Source organism: Dunckerocampus dactyliophorus, chromosome 15, assembly GCF_027744805.1.
Source record: "Dunckerocampus dactyliophorus isolate RoL2022-P2 chromosome 15, RoL_Ddac_1.1, whole genome shotgun sequence".
Lineage (NCBI taxonomy): Eukaryota > Metazoa > Chordata > Actinopteri > Syngnathiformes > Syngnathidae > Dunckerocampus > Dunckerocampus dactyliophorus.
The window spans coordinates 13,587,101-13,614,614 of record NC_072833.1 but is presented as its reverse complement, the minus strand read 5'-3'; the positions used below and the strand labels follow the sequence as shown (position 1 = coordinate 13,614,614).

General features: G+C 41.2%; 1 protein-coding gene across 1 annotated transcript; it reads left to right on the top strand.

Annotated features, from left to right (window-relative positions):
- The first annotated feature begins 9,447 nt into the window (after positions 1 to 9,447).
- On the top strand, positions 9,448 to 25,860 carry LOC129194993 (mucin-2-like). Its single transcript, XM_054800647.1, has 19 exons — positions 9,448 to 9,610; positions 9,710 to 9,924; positions 10,702 to 10,766; positions 10,846 to 11,015; positions 11,114 to 11,284; positions 11,814 to 12,028; positions 12,105 to 12,169; positions 12,249 to 12,418; positions 12,518 to 12,691; positions 13,222 to 13,436; positions 14,778 to 14,836; positions 15,057 to 15,226; positions 15,328 to 19,610; positions 19,692 to 19,756; positions 19,841 to 20,016; positions 20,102 to 20,289; positions 22,908 to 22,969; positions 23,055 to 23,203; positions 23,288 to 25,860. The coding sequence occupies exons 1-19, from the start codon at positions 9,448 to 9,450 to the stop codon at positions 23,368 to 23,370; spliced, it is 6,858 nt and encodes a 2,285-aa protein (XP_054656622.1). The 3' UTR covers positions 23,371 to 25,860.
- The last annotated feature ends 1,654 nt before the right edge of the window (positions 25,861 to 27,514 follow it).

The following is a 27,514-nucleotide window of genomic DNA, read 5'->3' as shown; positions in this document are numbered from 1 at the left end:
GTTGTGTCTATTGAAGCGATTGTGGAGGAACCTTTTGTGCCAGAATTTAATGATCCCAACAGTGAACAATACCAAACTCTTCAAACACAAGTGGTATCAGCGGTGAGTACACTCCTAAACTGGTAGATTTCCGCACTGCTTTTTGTGAAATTATTAAAAACTGTGATTCCTCTTGCAGTGTGACTTCATCTTCTTCCAAGCATTTGGAAGTATTTTCATCAGAACAATTGTTATTGGATTTAGGTAAGACTTTGAATACAGGGAGTGCCACAGTTTACATGATCTGCAATAGAAATTAAATCTAGGATTTTTACCATTGAAGGCCACAAATGGGAAACACTCAAGTAGAAGTGGAACTGCAGTTCAACATTTCGGTACCGACAGATCAAATCCCAGAATCTGATGTGGTGGTAGAAGCCTTGGTACAGGCTGTGATTAGTGCCAACAACACTTTCAACCTAACGATTGATCCTAACTCAATAGCAGTCATTCGTAAGTCGACATTTCTGCCAAATTTTTACAGTTAATGTACATTCTTAAAGGGTTTACTGCTAATACTTTGTTTTGTTTTCAATTATTTTTATTAAACAGCTGAACAACCAACAACAACCGACAGACCAACAACTCCTGGACCTACAACCACCAATGGGCTAGTGACCGTCAGTGGGCCAACAACTCCCGTCACCTCAGTTCCCTCACCAGTTGTGTCTATTGAAGCGATTGTGGAGCAACCTTTTGTGCCAGAATTTAATGATCCCAACAGTGAACAATACCAAACTCTTCAAACACAAGTGGTATCAATGGTGAGTACACTCCTAAACTGGTAGATTTCTGCATTGCTTTTCTTGAAATTACTCAAAACTGTGATTCTTCTTGCAGTGTGACTTCATCTTCTTCCAAGCCTTTGGAAGTATTTTCATTAGAACAATTGTTATTGGATTTAGGTAAGACTTTGAATACAGGGAGTGCCACAGTTTACATGATCTGCAATAGAAATTAAATCTGGGATTTTTACCATTGAAGGCCACAAATGGGAAACACTCAAGTAGAAGTGGAACTGCAGTTCAACGTTGTGGTATCGACAGATCAAATTCCAGAAGCTGATGTGGTGGTAGACACCTTGGTACAGGCTGTGATTAGTGCCAACAACACTTTCAACCTAACGATTGATCCTAACTCAATAGCAGTCATTCGTAAGTCGACATTTCTGCCAAATTTTTACAGTTAATGTACATTCTTAAAGGGTTTACTGCTAATACTTTTTTTGTTTTCAATTATTTTTATTAAACAGCTGAACAACCAACAACAACTGACAGACCAACAACTCCTGGACCTACAACCACCAATGGGCTAGTGACCGTCAGTGGGCCAACAACTGCCATCACCTCAGTTCCCTCACCAGTTGTGTCTATTGAAGCGATTGTGGAGGAACCTTTTGTGCCAGAATTTAATGATCCCAACAGTGAACAATACCAAACTCTTCAAACACAAGTGGTATCAGCGGTGAGTACACTCCTAAACTGGTAGTTTTCCGCACTGCTTTTTGTGAAATTATTAAAAACTGTGATTCCTCTTGCAGTGTGACTTCATCTTCTTCCAAGCGTTTGGAAGTATTTTCATCAGAACAATTGTTATTGGATTTAGGTAAGACTTTGAATACAAGGAGTGTCACAGTTTACATGATCTGCAATAGACATTAAATCTGGGATTTTTACCATTGAAGGCCACAAATGGGAAACACTCAAGTTGAAGTGGAACTGCAGTTCAACATTTCAGTATCGACAGATCAAATCCCAGAAGCTGATGTGGTGGTAGACACCTTGGTACAGGCTGTGATTAGTGCCAACAACACTTTCAACCTAACGATTGATCCTAACTCAATAGCAGTCATTCGTAAGTCGACATTTCTGTTAACTGTTTGCAGTTGATGTACATTCTTAAAGGGTTTACTGCTAATACTTTGTTTTGTTTTCAATTATTTTTATTAAACAGCTGAACAACCAACAACAACCACCGACAGACCAACAACTCCTGGACCTACAACCACCAATGGGCTAGTGACCGTCAGTGGGCCAACAACTGCCGTCACCTCAGTTCCCTCACCAGTTGTGTCTATTGAAGCGATTGTGGAGGAACCTTTTGTGCCAGAATTTAATGATCCCAACAGTGAACAATACCAAACTCTTCAAACACAAGTGGTAACAGCGGTGAGTACACTCCTAAACTGGTAGATTTCTGCATTGCTTTTCTTGAAATTATTAAAAACTGTGATTACTCTTGCAGTGTGACTTCATCTTCTTCCAAGCGTTTGGAAGTATTTTCATCAGAACAATTGTTATTGGATTTAGGTAAGACTTTGAATACAGGGAGTGCCACAGTTTACATGATCTGCAATAGAAATTAAATCTAGGATTTTTACCATTGAAGGCCACAAATGGGAAACACTCAAGTAGAAGTGGAACTGCAGTTCAACATTTCGGTATCGACAGATCAAATCCCAGAAGCTGATGTGGTGGTAGACACCTTGGTACAGGCTGTGATTAGTGCCAACAACACTTTCAACCTAACGATTGATCCTAACTCAATAGCAGTCATTTGTAAGTCAACATTTCTGCCAAATTTTTACAGTTAATGTACATTCTTAAAGGGTTTGCTGCTAATACTTTTTTTGTTTTCAATTATTTTTATTAAACAGCTGAACAACCAACAACAACTGACAGACCAACAACTCCTGGACCTACAACCACCAATGGGCTAGTGACCGTCAGTGGGCCAACAACTGCCGTCACCTCAGTTCCCTCACCAGTTGTGTCTATTGAAGCGATTGTGGAGGAACCTTTTGTGCCAGAATTTAATGATCCCAACAGTGAACAATACCAAACTCTTCAAATACAAGTGGTATCAATGGTGAGTACACTCCTAAACTGGTAGATTTCTGCATTGCTTTTCTTGAAATTACTCAAAACTGTGATTCTTCTTGCAGTGTGACTTCATCTTCTTCCAAGCCTTTGGAAGTATTTTCATTAGAACAATTGTTATTGGATTTAGGTAAGACTTTGAATACAGGGAGTGCCACAGTTTACATAATCTGCAATAGAAATTAAATCTGGGATTTTTACCATTGAAGGCCACAAATGGGAAACACTCAAGTAGAAGTGGAACTGCAGTTCAACGTTTCGGTATCGACAGATCAAATTCCAGAAGCTGATGTGGTGGTAGACACCTTGGTACAGGCTGTGATTAGTGCCAACAACACTTTCAACCTAACGATTGATCCTAACTCAATAGCAGTCATTCGTAAGTCGACATTTCTGTTAACTGTTTGCAGTTGATGTACATTCTTAAAGGGTTCACTGCTAATACTTTGTTTTGTTTTCAATTATTTTTGTTAAACAGCTGAACAACCAACAACAACCACCGACGGACCAACAACTCCTGGACCTACAACCACCAATGGGCTAGTGACCGTCAGTGGGCCAACAACTGCCGTCACCTCAGTTCCCTCACCAGTTGTGTCTATTGAAGCGATTGTGGAGGAACCTTTTGTGCCAGAATTTAATGATCCCAACAGTGAACAATACCAAACTCTTCAAACACAAGTGGTATCAGCGGTGAGTACACTCCTAAACTGGTAGATTTCCGCACTGCTTTTTGTGAAATTATTAAAAACTGTGATTCCTCTTGCAGTGTGACTTCATCTTCTTCCAAGCATTTGGAAGTATTTTCATCAGAACAATTGTTATTGGATTTAGGTAAGACTTTGAATACAGGGAGTGCCACAGTTTACATGATCTGCAATAGAAATTAAATCTAGGATTTTTACCATTGAAGGCCACAAATGGGAAACACTCAAGTAGAAGTGGAACTGCAGTTCAACATTTCGGTACCGACAGATCAAATCCCAGAATCTGATGTGGTGGTAGACACCTTGGTACAGGCTGTGATTAGTGCCAACAACACTTTCAACCTAACGATTGATCCTAACTCAATAGCAGTCATTCGTAAGTCGACATTTCTGCCAAATTTTTACAGTTAATGTACATTCTTAAAGGGTTTACTGCTAATACTTTGTTTTGTTTTCAATTATTTTTATTAAACAGCTGAACAACCAACAACAACCGACAGACCAACAACTCCTGGACCTACAACCACCAATGGGCTAGTGACCGTCAGTGGGCCAACAACTCCCGTCACCTCAGTTCCCTCACCAGTTGTGTCTATTGAAGCGATTGTGGAGCAACCTTTTGTGCCAGAATTTAATGATCCCAACAGTGAACAATACCAAACTCTTCAAACACAAGTGGTATCAATGGTGAGTACACTCCTAAACTGGTAGATTTCTGCATTGCTTTTCTTGAAATTACTCAAAACTGTGATTCTTCTTGCAGTGTGACTTCATCTTCTTCCAAGCCTTTGGAAGTATTTTCATTAGAACAATTGTTATTGGATTTAGGTAAGACTTTGAATACAGGGAGTGCCACAGTTTACATGATCTGCAATAGAAATTAAATCTGGGATTTTTACCATTGAAGGCCACAAATGGGAAACACTCAAGTAGAAGTGGAACTGCAGTTCAACGTTTCGGTATCGACAGATCAAATTCCAGAAGCTGATGTGGTGGTAGACACCTTGGTACAGGCTGTGATTAGTGCCAACAACACTTTCAACCTAACGATTGATCCTAACTCAATAGCAGTCATTCGTAAGTCGACATTTCTGCCAAATTTTTACAGTTAATGTACATTCTTAAAGGGTTTACTGCTAATACTTTTTTTGTTTTCAATTATTTTTGTTAAACAGCTGAACAACCAACAACAACCACCGACAGACCAACAACTCCTGGACCTACAACCACCAATGGGCTAGTGACCGTCAGTGGGCCAACAACTGCCGTCACCTCAGTTCCCTCACCAGTTGTGTCTATTGAAGCGATTGTGGAGGAACCTTTTGTGCCAGAATTTAATGATCCCAACAGTGAACAATACCAAACTCTTCAAACACAAGTGGTATCAGCGGTGAGTACACTCCTAAACTGGTAGATTTCTGCATTGCTTTTCTTGAAATTATTCAAAACTGTGATTCTTCTTGCAGTGTGACTTCATCTTCTTCCAAGCCTTTGGAAGTATTTTCATTAGAACAATTGTTATTGGATTTAGGTAAGACTTTGAATACAGGGAGTGCCACAGTTTACATGATCTGCAATAGAAATTAAATCTGGGATTTTTACCATTGAAGGCCACAAATGGGAAACACTCAAGTAGAAGTGGAACTGCAGTTCAATGTTTCGGTATCGACAGATCAAATTCCAGAAGCTGATGTGGTGGTAGACACCTTGGTACAGGCTGTGATTAGTGCCAACAACACTTTCAACCTAACGATTGATCCTAACTCAATAGCAGTCATTCGTAAGTCGACATTTCTGTTAATAGTTTGCAGTTGATGTACATTCTTAAAGGGTTTACTGCTAATACTTTTTTTGTTTTCAATTATTTTTATTAAACAGCTGAACAACCAACAACAACTGACAGACCAACAACTCCTGGACCTACAACCACCAATGGGCTAGTGACTGTCAGTGGGCCAACAACTGCCGTCACCTCAGTTCCCTCACCAGTTGTGTCTATTGAAGCGATTGTGGAGGAACCTTTTGTGCCAGAATTTAATGATCCCAACAGTGAACAATACCAAACTCTTCAAACACAAGTGGTATCAGCGGTGAGTACACTCCTAAACTGGTAGATTTCCGCACTGCTTTTTGTGAAATTATTAAAAACTGTGATTCCTCTTGCAGTGTGACTTCATCTTCTTCCAAGCGTTTGGAAGTATTTTCATCAGAACAATTGTTATTGGATTTAGGTAAGACTTTGAATACAGGGAGTGCCACAGTTTACATGATCTGCAATAGAAATTAAATCTAGGATTTTTACGATTGAAGGCCACAAATGGGAAACACTCAAGTAGAAGTGGAACTGCAGTTCAACATTTCGGTACCGACAGATCAAATCCCAGAAGCTGATGTGGTGGTAGACACCTTGGTACAGGCTGTGATTAGTGCCAACAACACTTTCAACCTAACGATTGATCCTAACTCAATAGCAGTCATTCGTAAGTCGACATTTCTGTTAACTGTTTGCAGTTGATGTACATTCTTAAAGGGTTCACTGCTAATACTTTGTTTTGTTTTCAATTATTTTTGTTAAACAGCTGAACAACCAACAACAACCACCGACGGACCAACAACTCCTGGACCTACAACCACCAATGGGCTAGTGACCGTCAGTGGGCCAACAACTGCCGTCACCTCAGTTCCCTCACCAGTTGTGTCTATTGAAGCGATTGTGGAGGAACCTTTTGTGCCAGAATTTAATGATCCCAACAGTGAACAATACCAAACTCTTCAAACACAAGTGGTATCAGCGGTGAGTACACTCCTAAACTGGTAGATTTCCGCACTGCTTTTTGTGAAATTATTAAAAACTGTGATTCCTCTTGCAGTGTGACTTCATCTTCTTCCAAGCGTTTGGAAGTATTTTCATCAGAACAATTGTTATTGGATTTAGGTAAGACTTTGAATACAGGGAGTGTCACAGTTTACATGATCTGCAATAGAAATTAAATCTGGGATTTTTACCATTGAAGGCCACAAATGGGAAACACTCAAGTTGAAGTGGAACTGCAGTTCAACATTTCGGTATCGACAGATCAAATCCCAGAAGCTGATGTGGTGGTAGACACCTTGGTACAGGCTGTGATTAGTGCCAACAACACTTTCAACCTAACGATTGATCCTAACTCAATAGCAGTCATTTGTAAGTCGACATTTCTGCCAAATTTTTACAGTTAATGTACATTCTTAAAGGGTTTACTGCTAATACTTTTTTTGTTTTCAATTATTTTTATTAAACAGCTGAACAACCAACAACAACCGACAGACCAACAACTCCTGGACCTACAACCACCAATGGGCTAGTGACCGTCAGTGGGCCAACAACTGCCGTCACCTCAGTTCCCTCACCAGTTGTGTCTATTGAAGCGATTGTGGAGGAACCTTTTGTGCCAGAATTTAATGATCCCAACAGTGAACAATACCAAACTCTTCAAACACAAGTGGTATCAATGGTGAGTACACTCCTAAACTTGTAGATTTCTGCATTGCTTTTCTTGAAATTACTCAAAACTGTGATTCTTCTTGCAGTGTGACTTCATCTTCTTCCAAGCCTTTGGAAGTATTTTCATTAGAACAATTGTTATTGGATTTGGGTAAGACTTTGAATACAGGGAGTGCCACAGTTTACATGATCTGCAATAGAAATTAAATCTGGGATTTTTACCATTGAAGGCCACAAATGGGAAACACTCAAGTAGAAGTGGAACTGCAGTTCAACGTTTCGGTATCGACAGATCAAATTCCAGAAGCTGATGTGGTGGTAGACACCTTGGTACAGGCTGTGATTAGTGCCAACAACACTTTCAACCTAACGATTGATCCTAACTCAATAGCAGTCATTCGTAAGTCGACATTTCTGTTAATTGTTTGCAGTTGATGTACATTCTTAAAGGGTTTACTGCTAATACTTTTTTTGTTTTCAATTATTTTTATTAAACAGCTGAACAACCAACAACAACTGACAGACCAACAACTTCTGGACCTACAACCACCAATGGGCTAGTGACCGTCAGTGGGCCAACAACTGCCGTCACCTCAGTTCCCTCACCAGTTGTGTCTATTGAAGCGATTGTGGAGGAACCTTTTGTGCCAGAATTTAATGATGCCAACAGTGAACAATACCAAACTCTTCAAACACAAGTGGTATCAGCGGTGAGTACACTCCTAAACTGGTAGATTTCCGCACTGCTTTTTGTGAAATTATAAAAAACTGTGATTCCTCTTGCAGTGTGACTTCATCTTCTTCCAAGCGTTTGGAAGTATTTTCATCAGAACAATTGTTATTGGATTTAGGTAAGACTTTGAATACAGGGAGTGCCACAGTTTACATGATCTGTAATAGAAATTAAATCTAGGATTTTTACCATTGAAGGCCACAAATGGGAAACACTCAAGTAGAAGTGGAACTGCAGTTCAACATTTCGGTATCGACAGATCAAATCCCAGAAGCTGATGTGGTGGTAGACACCTTGGTACAGGCTGTGATTAGTGCCAACAACACTTTCAACCTAACGATTGATCCTAACTCAATAGCAGTCATTTGTAAGTCGACATTTCTGCCAAATTTTTACAGTTAATGTACATTCTTAAAGGGTTTACTGCTAATACTTTGTTTTGTTTTCAATTATTTTTATTAAACAGCTGAACAACCAACAACAACCGACAGACCAACAACTCCTGGACCTACAACCACCAATGGGCTAGTGACCGTCAGTGGGCCAACAACTCCCGTCACCTCAGTTCCCTCACCAGTTGTGTCTATTGAAGCGATTGTGGAGGAACCTTTTGTGCCAGAATTTAATGATCCCAACAGTGAACAATACCAAACTCTTCAAACACAAGTGGTATCAGCGGTGAGTACACTCCTAAACTGGTAGATTTCTGCATTGCTTTTCTTGAAATTATTCAAAACTGTGATTCTTCTTGCAGTGTGACTTCATCTTCTTCCAAGCCTTTGGAAGTATTTTCATTAGAACAATTGTTATTGGATTTAGGTAAGACTTTGAATACAGGGAGTGCCACAGTTTACATGATCTGCAATAGAAATTAAATCTGGGATTTTTACCATTGAAGGCCACAAATGGGAAACACTCAAGTAGAAGTGGAACTGCAGTTCAATGTTTCGGTATCGACAGATCAAATTCCAGAAGCTGATGTGGTGGTAGACACCTTGGTACAGGCTGTGATTAGTGCCAACAACACTTTCAACCTAACGATTGATCCTAACTCAATAGCAGTCATTCGTAAGTCAACATTTCTGTTAATTGTTTGCAGTTGATGTACATTCTTAAAGGGTTTACTGCTAAGACTTTTTTTGTTTTCTATTATTTTTATTAAACAGCTGAACAACCAACAACAATTGACAGACCAACAACTCCTGGACCTACAACCACCAATGGGCTAGTGACTGTCAGTGGGCCAACAACTGCCGTCACCTCAGTTCCCTCACCAGTTGTGTCTATTGAAGCGATTGTGGAGGAACCTTTTGTGCCAGAATTTAATGATCCCAACAGTGAACAATACCAAACTCTTCAAACACAAGTGGTATCAGCGGTGAGTACACTCCTAAACTGGTAGATTTCCGCACTGCTTTTTGTGAAATTATTAAAAACTGTGATTCCTCTTGCAGTGTGACTTCATCTTCTTCCAAGCGTTTGGAAGTATTTTCATCAGAACAATTGTTATTGGATTTAGGTAAGACTTTGAATACAGGGAGTGCCACAGTTTACATGATCTGCAATAGAAATTAAATCTAGGATTTTTACCATTGAAGGCCACAAATGGGAAACACTCAAGTAGAAGTGGAACTGCAGTTCAACATTTCGGTACCGACAGATCAAATCCCAGAAGCTGATGTGGTGGTAGACACCTTGGTACAGGCTGTGATTAGTGCCAACAACACTTTCAACCTAACGATTGATCCTAACTCAATAGCAGTCATTCGTAAGTCGACATTTCTGTTAACTGTTTGCAGTTGATATACATTCTTAAAGGGTTCACTGCTAATACTTTGTTTTGTTTTCAATTATTTTTGTTAAACAGCTGAACAACCAACAACAACCACCGACGGACCAACAACTCCTGGACCTACAACCACCAATGGGCTAGTGACCGTCAGTGGGCCAACAACTGCCGTCACCTCAGTTCCCTCACCAGTTGTGTCTATTGAAGCGATTGTGGAGGAACCTTTTGTGCCAGAATTTAATGATCCCAACAGTGAACAATACCAAACTCTTCAAACACAAGTGGTATCAGCGGTGAGTACACTCCTAAACTGGTAGATTTCCGCACTGCTTTTTGTGAAATTATTAAAAACTGTGATTCCTCTTGCAGTGTGACTTCATCTTCTTCCAAGCGTTTGGAAGTATTTTCATCAGAACAATTGTTATTGGATTTAGGTAAGACTTTGAATACAGGGAGTGCCACAGTTTACATGATCTGCAATAGAAATTAAATCTAGGATTTTTACCATTGAAGGCCACAAATGGGAAACACTCAAGTAGAAGTGGAACTGCAGTTCAACATTTCGGTACCGACAGATCAAATCCCAGAAGCTGATGTGGTGGTAGACACCTTGGTACAGGCTGTGATTAGTGCCAACAACACTTTCAACCTAACGATTGATCCTAACTCAATAGCAGTCATTTGTAAGTCGACATTTCTGCCAAATTTTTACAGTTAATGTACATTCTTAAAGGGTTTACTGCTAATACTTTGTTTTGTTTTCAATTATTTTTATTAAACAGCTGAACAACCAACAACAACCGACAGACCAACAACTTCTGGACCTACAACCACCAATGGGCTAGTGACCGTCAGTGGGCCAACAACTGCCGTCACCTCAGTTCCCTCACCAGTTGTGTCTATTGAAGCGATTGTGGAGGAACCTTTTGTGCCAGAATTTAATGATCCCAACAGTGAACAATACCAAACTCTTCAAACACAAGTGGTATCAGCGGTGAGTACACTCCTAAACTGGTAGATTTCCGCACTGCTTTTTGTGAAATTATTAAAAACTGTGATTCCTCTTGCAGTGTGACTTCATCTTCTTCCAAGCGTTTGGAACTATTTTCATCAGAACAATTGTTATTGGATTTAGGTAAGACTTTGAATACAGGGAGTGCCACAGTTTACATGATCTGTAATAGAAATTAAATCTAGGATTTTTACCATTGAAGGCCACAAATGGGAAACACTCAAGTAGAAGTGGAACTGCAGTTCAACATTTCGGTATCGACAGATCAAATCCCAGAAGCTGATGTGGTGGTAGACACCTTGGTACAGGCTGTGATTAGTGCCAACAACACTTTCAACCTAACGATTGATCCTAACTCAATAGCAGTCATTTGTAAGTCGACATTTCTGCCAAATTTTTACAGTTAATGTACATTCTTAAAGGGTTTACTGCTAATACTTTTTTTGTTTTCAATTATTTTTATTAAACAGCTGAACAACCAACAACAACCGACAGACCAACAACTCCTGGACCTACAACCACCAATGGGCTAGTGACCGTCAGTGGGCCAACAACTGCCGTCACCTCAGTTCCCTCACCAGTTGTGTCTATTGAAGCGATTGTGGAGGAACCTTTTGTGCCAGAATTTAATGATCCCAACAGTGAACAATACCAAACTCTTCAAACACAAGTGGTATCAATGGTGAGTACACTCCTAAACTGGTAGATTTCTGCATTGCTTTTCTTGAAATTACTCAAAACTGTGATTCTTCTTGCAGTGTGACTTCATCTTCTTCCAAGCCTTTGGAAGTATTTTCATTAGAACAATTGTTATTGGATTTAGGTAAGACTTTGAATACAGGGAGTGCCACAGTTTACATGATCTGCAATAGAAATTAAATCTGGGATTTTTACCATTGAAGGCCACAAATGGGAAACACTCAAGTAGAAGTGGAACTGCAGTTCAACGTTTCGGTATCGACAGATCAAATTCCAGAAGCTGATGTGGTGGTAGACACCTTGGTACAGGCTGTGATTAGTGCCAACAACACTTTCAACCTAACGATTGATCCTAACTCAATAGCAGTCATTCGTAAGTCGACATTTCTGCCAAATTTTTACAGTTAATGTACATTCTTAAAGGGTTTACTGCTAATACTTTTTTTGTTTTCAATTATTTTTGTTAAACAGCTGAACAACCAACAACAACCACCGACGGACCAACAACTCCTGGACCTACAACCACCAATGGGCTAGTGACCGTCAGTGGGCCAACAACTCCCGTCACCTCAGTTCCCTCACCAGTTGTGTCTATTGAAGCGATTGTAGAGGAACCTTTTGTGCCAGAATTTAATGATCCCAACAGTGAACAATACCAAACTCTTCAAACACAAGTGGTATCAGCGGTGAGTACACTCCTAAACTGGTAGATTTCCGCACTGCTTTTTGTGAAATTATTAAAAACTGTGATTCCTCTTGCAGTGTGACTTCATCTTCTTCCAAGCGTTTGGAAGTATTTTCATCAGAACAACTGTTATTGGATTTAGGTAAGACTATGAATACAGGGAGTGCCACAGTTTACATGATCTGCAATAGAAATTAAATCTGGAATTTTTACCATTGAAGGCCACAAATGGGAAACACTCAAGTAGAAGTGGAACTGCAGTTCAACGTTTCGGTATCGACAGATCAAATTCCAGAAGCTGATGTGGTGGTAGACACCTTGGTACAGGCTGTGATTAGTGCCAACAACACTTTCAACCTAACGATTGATCCTAACTCAATAGCAGTCATTTGTAAGTCGACATTTCTGTTAACTGTTTGCAGTTGATGTACATTCTTAAAGGGTTTACTGCTAATACTTTGTTTTGTTTTCAATTATTTTTGTTAAACAGCTGAACAACCAACAACAACCACCGACAGACCAACAACTCCTGGACCTACAACCACCAATGGGCTAGTGACCGTCAGTGGGCCAACAACTGCCGTCACCTCAGTTCCCTCACCAGTTGTGTCTATTGAAGCGATTGTGGAGGAACCTTTTGTGCCAGAATTTAATGATCCCAACAGTGAACAATACCAAACTCTTCAAACACAAGTGGTATCAACGGTGAGCACACTCCTAAACTGTTAGATTTCTGCATTGCTTTTCTTGAAATTACTCAAAACTGTGATTCTTCTTGCAGTGTGACTTCATCTTCTTCCAAGCCTTTGGAAGTATTTTCATTAGAACAATTGTTATTGGATTTAGGTAAGACTTTGAATACAGGGAGTGCCACAGTTTACATGATCTGCAATAGAAATTAAATCTGGAATTTTTACCATTGAAGGCCACAAATGGGAAACACTCAAGTAGAAGTGGAACTGCAGTTCAACATTTCGGTATCGACAGATCAAATCCCAGAAGCTGATGTGGTGGTAGACACCTTGGTACAGGCTGTGATTAGTGCCAACAACACTTTCAACCTAACGATTGATCCTAACTCAATAGCAGTCATTTGTAAGTCGACATTTCTGTTAACTGTTTGCAGTTGATGTACATTCTTAAAGGGTTTACTGCTAATACTTTGTTTTGTTTTCAATTATTTTTGTTAAACAGCTGAACAACCAACAACAACCACCGACAGACCAACAACTCCTGGACCTACAACCACCAATGGGCTAGTGACCGTCAGTGGGCCAACAACTGCCGTCACCTCAGTTCCCTCACCAGTTGTGTCTATTGAAGCGATTGTGGAGGAACCTTTTGTGCCAGAATTTAATGATCCCAACAGTGAACAATACCAAACTCTTCAAACACAAGTGGTATCAACGGTGAGCACACTCCTAAACTGTTAGATTTCTGCATTGCTTTTCTTGAAATTACTCAAAACTGTGATTCCTCTTGCAGTGTGACTTCATCTTCTTCCAAGCCTTTGGAAGTATTTTCATTAGAACAATTGTTATTGGATTTAGGTAAGACTTTGAATACAGGGAGTGCCACAGTTTACATGATCTGCAATAGAAATTAAATCTAGGATTTTTACCATTGAAGGCCACAAATGGGAAACACTCAAGTAGAAGTGGAACTGCAGTTCAACATTTCGGTATCGACAGATCAAATCCCAGAAGCTGATGTGGTGGTAGACACCTTGGTACAGGCTGTGATTAGTGCCAACAACACTTTCAACCTAACGATTGATCCTAACTCAATAGCAGTCATTTGTAAGTCGACATTTCTGCCAAATTTTTACAGTTAATGTACATTCTTAAAGGGTTTACTGCTAATACTTTTTTTGTTTTCAATTATTTTTATTAAACAGCTGAACAACCAACAACAACTGACAGACCAACAACTTCTGGACCTACAACCACCAATGGGCTAGTGACCGTCAGTGGGCCAACAACTGCCGTCACCTCAGTTCCCTCACCAGTTGTGTCTATTGAAGCGATTGTGGAGGAACCTTTTGTGCCAGAATTTAATGATCCCAACAGTGAACAATACCAAACTCTTCAAACACAAGTGGTATCAGCGGTGAGTACACTCCTAAACTGGTAGATTTCCGCACTGCTTTTTGTGAAATTATTAAAAACTGTGATTCCTCTTGCAGTGTGACTTCATCTTCTTCCAAGCGTTTGGAAGTATTTTCATCAGAACAATTGTTATTGGATTTAGGTAAGACTTTGAATACAGGCAGTGCCACAGTTTACATGATCTGTAATAGAAATTAAATCTAGGATTTTTACCATTGAAGGCCACAAATGGGAAACACTCAAGTAGAAGTGGAACTGCAGTTCAACATTTCGGTATCGACAGATCAAATCCCAGAAGCTGATGTGGTGGTAGACACCTTGGTACAGGCTGTGATTAGTGCCAACAACACTTTCAACCTAACGATTGATCCTAACTCAATAGCAGTCATTTGTAAGTCGACATTTCTGCCAAATTTTTACAGTTAATGTACATTCTTAAAGGGTTTACTGCTAATACTTTTTTTGTTTTCAATTATTTTTATTAAACAGCTGAACAACCAACAACAACCGACAGACCAACAACTCCTGGACCTACAACCACCAATGGGCTAGTGACCGTCAGTGGGCCAACAACTGCCGTCACCTTAGTTCCCTCACCAGTTGTGTCTGTTGAAGCGATTGTGGAGGAACCTTTTGTGCCAGAATTTAATGATCCCAACAGTGAACAATACCAAACTCTTCAAACACAAGTGGTATCAACGGTGAGTACACTCCTAAACTGTTAGATTTCTGCATTGCTTTTCTTGAAATTACTCAAAACTGTGATTCTTCTTGCAGTGTGACTTCATCTTCTTCCAAGCCTTTGGAAGTATTTTCATCAGAACAATTGTTATTGGATTTAGGTAAGACTTTGAATACAGGGAGTGCCACAGTTTACATGATCGGCAATAGAAATTAAATCTGGGATTTTTACCATTGAAGGCCACAAATGGGAAACACTCAAGTAGAAGTGGAACTGCAGTTCAACGTTTCGGTATCGACAGATCAAATTCCAGAAGCTGATGTGGTGGTAGACACCTTGGTACAGGCTGTGATTAGTCCCAACAACACTTTCAAACTAACGATTGATCCAAACTCAATAGCAGTCATTCGTAAGTCAACACTTATGCCACTCCTGTTAGTTTTTGTTACTGTTAATGCTAAACACTGACACTGACTAATTTAGCCTTTCATTGTTTTTTACATTAAACAGCCGAAAAAGCAAGAACAACCACCCCTGGCCCAATTACCATTCAAAGCCCCGCAACTCATGGACCAACAAGAATCCAGGTTCCCTCAACTCATGGACCAACGACCACCCATGGTCCAACAATCACGCAAGTGCCCATAACTCATGGACCGACAACCACCCACGTTCCCACAACCCATGGGCCAACCACCACCCATGGGCCAACAACCATCCATGTTCCCACAAGTGATAGACAAACAAGAATTAATTTTCCCTCAACTCATGGACCAATCACCACCCATGGGCCAACAATAACGCAAGTGCGCATAACTCATGGGCCAACAACCACCCATATTCCTTCAACCCATCGGCCAACCACCACCCATGGACCAACAGTCACCCAAGTTCCCACAAGCCATGGACCAACAACAACCAAGCTACCCACAACACATACACCATCCCCCACCCAGGTACCCACAACACATGGACCAACAACCACCCAGCTACCCACAACACATACACCATCCCCCACCCAGGTACACACAACACATGGACCAACAAACACCAAAATTCCCACAACCCATGGGCCATCAACCACCCACCTATCCACAATTTATGGACCAACAACCACCCAGTTTTCCTCAACTCATGAACCAACCACCACCCAAGTTCCTTCAACCCATGGACCAACAACCAGCCAAGTTCCCACAAACCATGGACCAACAGTCACCCAAATTCCCACAAGCCATGGATCAACAACAACCCAGCTACCCACAACACATACACCATCCCCCACCCAGGTACCCACAACACATGGACCAACAACCACCCAGCTACCCACAACACATACACCATCCCCGACCCAGGTACCCACAACACATGGACCAACAAACACCAAAATTCCCACAACCCATGGGCCATCAACCACCCACCTATCCACAATTTTTGGACCAACAACCACCCAGTTTTCCACAACTCATGAACCAACCACCACCCAGGTTCCTTCAACCCATGGACCAACAACCACTCAAGTTCCCTCAAGCCATGGACCAACAGTCACCGAAGTTCCCACAAGCCATGGACCAAAAACAACACAGCTACCCACAACACATACACCATCCCCCACCCAGGTACCCACAACAGATGGACCAACAACAACCCAGCTACACAAAACACATACACAATCCCTCACCCAGGTACCCACAACACATGAACCAACAACCACCAAAATTCCCACAACCCAGGGGCCATCAACTCCCCACCTACCCACAATTTATGGACAGACAGCCACCCAGTTTTCCACAACTCATGAACCAACCACGAACCAGGTACCTTCAACTCATGGACCAACAACCAGCCAAGTTCCCACAAGCCATGGACCATCAATCACCCAGCTACCCATAACACATACACCATCCCCCACCCAGGTACCCACAACACATGGACCAACAACTACCAAAATTCCCACAACCCATGGGCCATCAACCACCCACCTATCCACAATTTATGGACCAACAACCACCCAGTTTTCCACAACTCATAAACCAACCACCACCCAGGTTCCTTCAATCAATGGACCAACAACCAGCCAAGTTCCAACAAGCCATGGACCAACAACCACCCAAGTTCCCACAGGCCATGGACCGACAACAACCCAGCTACCCACAACACATACACCATCCCCCACCCAGGTACCCACAACAGATGGACCAACAACAACCCAGCTACACAAAACACATACACAATCCCTCACCCAGGTACCCACAACACATGGACCAACAACCACCAAAATTCCCACAACCCAGGGGCCATCAACTCCCCACCTACCCACAATTTATGGACAGACAGCCACCCAGTTTTCCACAACTCATGAACCAACCACGAACCAGGTACCTTCAACTCATGGACCAACAACCAGCCAAGTTCCCACAAGCCATGGACCATCAATCACCCAGCTACCCATAACACATACACCAACCCCCACCCATGTACCCACAACACATGGACCAACAACCACCAAAATTCCCACAACCCATGGGCCATCAACCACCCACCTATCCACAATTTATGGACCAACAACCACCCAGTTTTCCACAACTCATGAACCAACCACCACCCGGGTTCCCTTAACCCATGGACCAACAACCAGCCAAATTCCCACAAGCCATGGACCAACCACCACCCAAGTTCCCACAAGACATCGACCAACAAGCAGCCAAGTTCCCACAAGCCGTGGACCAACAGCCACCAAGGTACCCACAACACATGGACCAACCCCCACCCAGGTACCCACAACACATGGACCAACAACCACCAAAATTCCCACACCCAATGGGCCAACCACCAACCATGGGCCAACAACCACTCAATTTCCCACAACTCATGGACCAGTCGCCACCCAGGTATCTACAACCCATGGGCCAACAAGTACCCAGGTTCCCACAAGTCATGGACCAACAAGAATCCAGGTTCCCTCAATTAATGGACCAACAACCACCCATGGTCCAACAATCACGAAAGTGCTCATAACTCATGGACCAACAACCACCCACATTCCCACTTCCGATGGGCCAACCACCACCCAGATACCCACAACTCATGGGCCAACCACCACCCACGGGCCAACAACCATCCAGGTTCCCACAAGTCATAGACAAACAAGAATCCAGGTTCCCTCAACTCATGGACCAACAACCACCCATGGGCCAACAATCACGCAAGTGCCCATAACTCATGGACCAACAACCACCCACATTCCCACAACCCATGTGCCAACCACCACCCAGATACCCACCACCCATGGGCCAACAACCACTCAAATTCCCTCAACTCATGGACCAACAACCAGCCAAGTTCCCACAAGCCATGGACCAACAGTCACCCAAGTTCCCACAAACCATGGACCAACAGTCACCCAAATTCCCACAAGCCATGGATCAACAACAACCCAGCTACCCACAACACATACACCATCCCCCACCCAGGTACCCACAACACATGGACCAACAACCACCCAGCTACCCACAACACATGGGCCATCAACCACCCACCTATCCACAATTTATGGACCAATAATCACCCAGTTTTCCACAACTCATGAACCAACCACCACCCAGGTTCCTTCAACCCATGGACCAACAACCACTCAAGTTCCCTCAAGCCATGGACCAACAGTCACCGAAGTTCCCACAAGCCGTGGACCAACAGCCACCAAGGTACCCACAACACATGGACCAACCCCCACCCAGGTACCCACAACACATGGACCAACAATCACCAAAATTCCCACACCCAATGGGCCAACCACCAACCATGGGCCAACAACCACTCAATTTCCCACAACTCATGGACCAGTCGCCACCCAGGTATCTACAACCCATGGGCCAACAAGTACCCAGGTTCCCACAAGTCATGGACCAACAAGAATCCAGGTTCCCTCAATTAATGGACCAACAACCACCCATGGTCCAACAATCACGAAAGTGCTCATAACTCATGGACCAACAACCACCCACATTCCCACTTCCGATGGGCCAACCACCACCCAGATACCCACAACTCATGGGCCAACCACCACCCACGGGCCAACAACCATCCAGGTTCCCACAAGTCATAGACAAACAAGAATCCAGGTTCCCTCAACTCATGGACCAACAACCACCCATGGGCCAACAATCACGCAAGTGCCCATAACTCATGGACCAACAACCACCCACATTCCCACAACCCATGTGCCAACCACCACCCAGATACCCACCACCCATGGGCCAACAACCACTCAAATTCCCTCAACTCATGGACCAACAACCACCCATGGGCCAACAATCACGCAAGTGCCCATAACTCATGGACCAACAACCACCCACATTCCCACAACCCATGTGCCAACCACCACCCAGATATCCACCACCCGTGGGCCCACAATCACTCAAATTCCCACAACTCATGGACCAGTCGCCACCCAGGTATCATCAACCCATGGGCAAACAAGAATCCAGGTTCCCTCAACTCATGGGCCAATGACCACTCGTGGGCTAACAATCACGCAAGTGCCCATAACTCATGGACCAACAACCACCCAAATTCCCACAACCCATAGGCCAACCACCACTTATGGGCCAACAACCACCCAAATTCCCACAACTCATGGACCAACAACCACCCACATGTCCACAACCCATGGGCCAACAACGTCTCCACCGCCAGTTGTCATTCTCTCTGCGACTTTGGAGGAACCTTTTGTGGAAGAATTCAATGATGTCAATAGTGCACAGTACAAAGCTCTTGAAATACAAGTTGTCACGGCGGTAAGTCCACTTTCATCTTTTGTATATTTGTATATATCTGTCCACTTTCCAATGTTTTAATGCATTTTTACTGCATTACAGTGCGACATCATCTACAGGGCAAGATTTGGTTTAATCTTCATCCGGACCTTTGTCATCCGCATTATGTACAGTTTTTGCAAGATGATGCAAACATTGCACGTTATTTGATGGAAAAGATCATAAAACTGTGTGATTTATGTGTGACACAGCCGCGCGGTGGTCGTCACACGAATGGACAAAACGGAAGTGGAAGTGGGACTCCAGTTCATGGACACGGAGTCAACCCCGCAGAATGACCTCGTCGTTTCCACCTTGCAGGAAACACTCAGTCAACCCAACAACACGTTCAACATCAGCATTGTTGCGAACAGCATTCAAGTCATACGTGAGTTAATCGTCATTTATACATCCTGATTTTTCACCCGCGATGATTTTTTTTTTTTACGAAGTTCTTCTGAATGTTTTGACAGAATCTCCACTTAAAGCAAACTCAACAACAGCAAAGCCTGCTTCTACTACCAAAAAGGCAGTGACAACACCAATGCAGCTCACAACGCGGACGTTGAGGTTTACGTCAGTGGGCGAGACATTCACCGGTGACTTGCTCAATCAGTCGTCTGCTGCGTTTATTGCTCGAGCAATGATGATCAAGACTACGGTAAGAAAAATAAACGCATCCTCGATTCCTAGCATTCATTTTGCCCGCACAGTAGCATTGGCTAGTGTGAGTGCTTGGTTCTCAGCATTCAAAACTTGTAAGAAAAATAGCACACAATAGTTTGTAGTTGACTTGATTCTTATCATTCATGCTAATAATAAAACATTTTGGGGAGCAAAGCAACATCAGTTAGCATGAATGCTTGATTCTCAGTAATTTTTACATCATGCAAAAAAAAAAAAACTTTTTGAGGCAGGTGCATGACAATATGACTATGAAAGCTTGATTCTCAGCATTAACACTATAATAAGAGCTTCTGGGGGTCCAACCACATTCTTGATCATGCTTGGTTCTCAGTATTCGCAAAATTATATGAAAAATGTTGGTACAGGTGGTACTTGGGTTATGGCGTTCCAATTTTCGGAGGTGGTGGGGTGTATTTAAAGGGAAGGTTTCTCCCCTGTTAGTGTGGGAGTAGGTTGGATTGAAGGCTGTTGGAGTGAGAAGTTGCTGCTGGTAACATGCACTTGTATTTCTGAGTTTTTTGTTTGGTACTTTTGGGACATTTTTGTTGTCTATTTTTATTTAAATTTTACCCTATAAATATTTTTGTGTGTACAGTACGTTTCACTGTACATGTTTTCGCACTGCTTCACACTGTGTGGGACTTTTTTTTGGGTGTAAATAAAACAAAACTCACCACCACTAGTCTCAAATGAGCAATCATAATTTTTTTTTGAGTAATAATTTAATGAAGTTTAACAAAAAATGTAGGTCTTAGATCCCGCTCTGTAAAACAGGGAGAGATACAGCCAGGATCTCCAACCAGCCACCACGCCTCACACATGCCTGATTCATTTGCACTTTGGATTCGTAGAGCTCCACTATGCCAGTGGTCGGCAACCCGCGGGTCCGGAGCCGCATGTGGCTCTACAGCCCCCATGTTGTGGCTCCCATGCCGAGCTCTGTGACCGAAGCAAAGGAACTGTGCGTTTTCAAAAGAGTGTGAAATATCACGACACTGTGTTCTGACTGCTGATTGGATGAGCAAAGGAAGGGGGAGGAGGGCCAGTGTGATAATGACACGCAAAAAAGACGTCTTGAGTGTGCTACTCCAAGCAAGCTATCCATAACTATGAATTTGTCGCTAAAAAAAATGTCTGAAGAAAATAGAGTTTAATTCAGAATGGATATATTCGTTTGCCTTCACTACCAACGACACGGGCTTACCCACCCATGTGCTTTATATGTGGCAACAAATTAGCAAACAACAAAAAATGTAACATTGAAAGACCTTTTCATAACAAGCACTCAAAAGTACCCAACTGCAGATGGCCGTAATGGAATGATTTTGGAACTACTACAGAAGGTTGAGCAAAGCAAACATACTTACAAGAAATGGTTGAAAAATCCATACACAACTACAGCTGCTAGTGTTACAGCTGACTCGCTGCATTGGGGAGCGTAAGGACTGGAGGAGGAAGCCATTCACAGATGGAGAATACATGAAAGAGTCATTCATAAAAATAACACAGAATCTATTCTCCAAATTAAAGAAATAAACAAGAAATTATTCAGAGAATGAAAGAAATGCACCTTCCTGCAAAGACAGTCAAGGACAGCACCAACAGAATGGCGACAAACATCACTAGTTAGTAAATGAATTACATGAATTCAGTGCAAGGATATTGAATTGCCTGTGATGAGTCAAGTGACTGATATGCAGATATGTGAACTCTGATGGGCTTTTTTATGTTAAAGTTGGCAAACATTTTGTTTTCATTTTACACAAACATGGAAACACCTCAAAAACGCCTGTGTAGTTCAGTGTTTAAATTATTTCAAAGTACCGGTAAGCCTACACATGCACTCTGCACTTCTATTAGTTCAATTCTGTTGTTGTAATAGGTACAATTTTAAAAAGATTAAAACTTTTAAAAGTTTATAAGCTGTGTCCAGAACATATTTCTTTACTGGAAAACAAGGCAAAATGGCCCCACAACAAATCCAAATTACTGCAGGCCTCACTTGCCTCAGTTAAAGTCAATGTTCATGACTCTACCATAAGAAAGACACTGGACAAAGAGAGACAAAAAGACGCTCGTCTCATCTTAGGTTCCTGCCCTGTATTTGAAATAGAAATATGCATATTCAGTGATTTTTTTCAATTGGAATCACACAGAAAATACATTTATAATACAGTTCAATGGACAAATATTAATGTTTAGCTTATGTTACCATTATTATTGTTTATTTTTTTCATCAGGACCCACTCACACAGTCAGAACTCAAGTCACAGCATTCACACAACAATTAAAAAAATTACACAAGATAAGAATTTATGTAAATGTCTGACTCTCAGCATTCGCGCTAATCATAAGAAACGTGTTTGGCCGTACAACAATATTAGATTCACAGCATTCACAATCCATGTAATAGCAGCATGCTAGTTTGTATTAGTATGTTTGATTCTGAGCATTTACTAGATTATGAAAATAATACATTTTTGGGTAAAACAAAATAGAACCCAACAGTGCGAATGCTTTCTTGTCAGCAGTCAGTAAATTACGATACAACGTAAAAAAAAATACTAAATGGATAATGCTCTTTCTCCACAGCTTGAGCCTTTCTACAGCAGCGCCTTTTCGTCATTCAACTCCTTAATAGTTACGTCATTCAGGTATTTTATTGTTTTCAGCAGCATATTGGTATATCATTGTGCTATGTGTTCATGTTACAATGTTTTTTGGATTTTTTTTTGTCAGTAACGGCTCAATCATCAACAACATGGACCTGAGGTTTACATCAGGGTCGGTGCCCAACAACACCGCCATTGGGAAAGTACTGATCGACGCCGTGCCGAATATCACTGCGTTCAACGTGGACATCACATCCATTTTTGTGAATGGAATGCGTAAGATCATCCATTGTATTATTTTCATCAAAAAAATTAAGGACAGACAAAATCCAAATGTTTTTTTTTTGTTGTTGTTTGTAGAGGTTTCCAGCGGAGCGAGCCACAAGACGAGCATCATCACCGCAACCTGCCTAGTGCTGTTGTCATGGTTACTGTCCAGCTAGCAGGTTGCTAATAAAATAAAGTCATGAAGTTGCTTGATGGGTGTTCCTCCTCCTCCTGAAATATAAGATTATAACTGACTGTGATGTACGTTGATAAATGGGTTTTATAAATATTACGGAATCACACTAAAACTTGCACGTACAATGGAACTTTGGTTCGTGTAATTAATCTGAAGGTCCGATTCAACCGAAACATACTCTAACCAAATACATTTTTCCCATAAGAAATAATGAAAATCCAATTAATCCCTTCCAGAAAGACAAAAATGCTAACACAAAACCCATAGTTTTACAATTATAGTTTTACATGCAGAAAACAATTGAAAATGCATATAAATACAAATAAATGATGAATGAAAGGGATAAATGAACATTTACTTTTATTTTCATTGCAGATGTGATTGTTGCCAAAGACACAATGTGGCAGCGACACCACCTTTATATTTTGCCAGGAGTTGTTTCTTGAATTCAGTTGTGTTTCTCACCGCAAGTCTCTGCTTTTGTGTTGATCACGGCTGTAAGATCATCTAAAATGGAGCCCAAGAAAATTGCAAATGCCAGCATTTTGAAGAAATGAAAAAGGGGGCTGAGAAACACTACTGAATTCAAGAAACACCTTACTCAAAAGTGCTTCTCTGTGCAAAAAAAATCATTAAAAAATGGCAAAGCATGATCCATCATTTTCTCTCCCTCGTGTAAATAACACTGTCATTTCTGTCCCAACAAGCTTTTTATATCTAACACAGGATATGGATTCAATAGCAGTACATATTCAAGATTCAAGAGAGTTTTATTGTCATATGCATAGTAAAACAGCAGTTATACTATGCAATGAAAATCTTATTCTGTTCATTCTCCCAAGAAAAGAAAGAAAACACAAGAAAGAATAAGAACATAAGAAACATAAACATATATACCAATAAATTAAGCAACAACAACAGAAGAGACATTAATACATATGGCGCCAAAAGATTTGGTACACCTGAAATATTACATTTTGCCCAAAATATTTGGTGCACCAGCAGCCAAAATATTAGCTATGCCCAAAATATTAGTATTTTTTCTTATTTTTTTAGTTAGACTTGAGGCCGAAATGCTAGGTAAATTGTTGGCCTAAATATTATGGAAAGAAATTTGTGTATTTTTATCCATCCATCCATTTTCTATACCGCTTCATCCTCATTAGGGTCGCAGGGGCATGCTGGAGCCTATCCCAGCTGACTTCGGGTGACAGGCGGGGTACACCCTGGACTGGTCGCCAGCCAATCGCAGGGCACATATAGACAAACAACCATTCACACTCACATTCATACCTATGGACAATTTAGAGTCGCCAATTAACCTAACATGCATGGTTTTTTTGGGAATGTGGGAGGAAGCCGGAGTACCCGGAGAAAACCCACGCACGCACGGGGAGAACATGCAAACTCCACACAGAAATGCCCAGGGGAGAATCGAACCCAGGTCTTCCCTATCTCCAGACTGTTACTGTATTGGCCAACGTGCTAACCACTAGACCACCATGCGGCCTATTTTTATCCAATCAACAAAAAAACAATTTGCAAACAAAAACAGACTTGCAAAAAAAAAAGGGTCGCAACCAAAAATAATGAATTTAAAGCTTAGAGTGACGTTTGAAACTTCAATTTGTGTTCAAATACAAGACCTCCGCTATCCTAATCAGTGGTGGTTCTAGCTATGGGCCATATGGGCAATTGTCCACGGGGGCATTTTCTAGGAGGCGCCAAGGATGAGGGGAAAGAAATAAAATCCTATTTTTTAGTGTTCAGCGCTCATTTGGGTATCAAGTCAGGATATGTCTGGCTGGCACCCCCAAGCTGTTCAGACGTGATCAAAGGTCCACCACGTGACGTGGATCAAACCAAGTAGTGAGGCGGGTGAGTTCACTTGGATTTCAGTTGCTGTAGTAGTTGTTTGGTTGTTAAATGTTTTATTTTAAATCTAAGAATGATATGTATGTTATATTTATTAGTAGAGCAGTATCACCGACTAAGTCAATTCAATTCAATTGATCCGCCTAGTTGGCCTTCAGTTCAGACGGACAGGATTAGAATGTTTCTGCCTGATAGAGGAGCAAATAAGGTAGCACCTAACTTTGTTTTACTGAGGAATGAGGGAAATGGAAGAAGTTTCCACCTCCAATCCTTCAGAAGGACACTGGAGGGGGCAAAAAAGCCTACGGGAGTTAGTTGGTGTACTCAGAGATGCTTATTTGCACTTATATTTTATATATTGTAGTTTGTTCTGACAGATAATAGACGGACAGATAACAGTTGTGGGAGTGTGTGTCGAGGTTGAGGGATGTAGGTTTGGGGGGGTTGTATTTGAGGGTTTGTGCACTACAAAAATTAATTTTCCATTCTTTTTTTGCTGTATTAAATGTTTTTTTTGCTTATTTGTTATTATATATTTTATTTTTGTGGCAATGTACGTATAACATAGTTTTTACTTTTTTTTTTAATTGTCTTTGTCAAGAAAAAGTAAAGAAAAACTGGGTGTGTGAATTTGCGGTGCGGGGGGCAATGGGTGTTGGTCAAAGGGGAGGGCGTGGCAAGAGCAGGCAGGGAGTACGTCAAGGCACGTCACTCGCACGGTTGCGCAAGGTGTAAGTACATAGCAGCGTACATTGCGCACGCGCTGAGTTGTACGTGCTTACAACGTGCTTGAAACGTACGACCTCCGTCCGATTGCCACGTTATCATGCGGAGGCTGTACTTAAAACGTGCTGCTAACGTACGGTGTCCTTACTCACTCGCATGTTGTAAGCGCGTGCAAGTGCGATGAACGTTACTTTTTTGACCTTGACCTTTTTTCTGACCTTATCAAGGGAGAAAACATCCAAACCTACATGACCCTGTGTGAATAAGTGATTGCCCCTGTTAAAACATAACTGTGGTGCATCACACCTGAGTTCAAGTGGAAAAGGTTATAAAAGCCATTTCTAAAGCTTTGGGACTCCAGCGAACCACAGTGAGAGCCATTATCCACAAATGGCGAAAACACGGAAGAGTGGTGAACCTTCAATAATAGAATCTTTGATTTCATGTCAACTTATTTGAACATAGCATACGTACAATTAAATGACTTGTACTTCACCAGAGGGAAGCCAACACATGCACTTCATCTTTTTTTCCCTAAATCCACACCTTTTTGTATCGTAATGGCACGACTTCATTTTTGTGAAATTAAATTAAATGACTTTAAATTACGTTCAGATAAAAATAAGTAACTGTTGTAAAATTACAACTTTATTTTCATAAAAGTATGATTTTTTTCACTATAAAGTTGCACTATAACAAGGTCATAAAAACGTCTTCATTTTGAAAAAGACAGCTAAGTTGGGTAGTGGACTTTTTTATGAGCATAAAGTAAATAAAGTCATAATAAAAAAACAAAAGCTCATAGATTTACTAAAAAAGTCATCATCTTAAGGGAGCAAAGTTGTCATTTTACAAGAATATAGTGGAGAAAAAGGTTGGAATTCATGACAAAAAAAGCCAGATGAAAATGACAACTTTATTCTATTAATATATTATAACTTATCTCATAATATTACATCTTCAGTCAGATCTTTCTTAAATAACTTAACAACTTTCCTGTATTTATGACGTTTAGTGTCATAAAGTGTAGATTTTCTAATTATTGTTACAGTGGTGGTGCGAGGTAATCTTAGTTTGTAGTATTCACGTAATATTCCAACCTTAGTACCATGTTTTTCTTGACGACTTTGTCTTGTTTTTTTTTTTTATTTAAACAATGTTTGGCATGTTTTGCGATGACGTGTACATTGACAGCTAAGACCTCTTTTAACCACATATGGACACAAGTACGATATTGAATTTTATTGAAGTCCAGTTAAATTATTCTAAATATGTATTTCAATAAAAGAGTTGAAAGATGTCTTCTGTGCTTCTTGAACATTCCTCACACATAGCGTTGCATAGTTCGATGTAGTCTACATAGAGGTTACACGTGTGGTATTGCTATGTTTAAAAAGACGCTGGGTCAACTGGTAGAACACGTCCATAACTAAATAACGCACTAAAGAATTCCCAATGTGACGACAGAAACGTCATTCTTGCGGAACAAAGTAATTGGGTTTTGTGATGTGTATTTTCTTTCA

Bases quoted from the DNA above. Each gene is read 5' to 3' on its own strand.
- LOC129194993 (XM_054800647.1), top strand. From the start codon at position 9,448: ATGGGAAACACTCAAGTAGAAGTGGAACTGCAGTTCAACATTTCGGTA. The intron at 9,925-10,701 runs GTGAGTACACTC...TTCCTCTTGCAG, and splicing joins AAACACAAGTGGTATCAGCG to TGTGACTTCATCTTCTTCCA. The intron at 12,170-12,248 runs GTAAGACTATGA...TTACCATTGAAG, and splicing joins ACAACTGTTATTGGATTTAG to GCCACAAATGGGAAACACTC.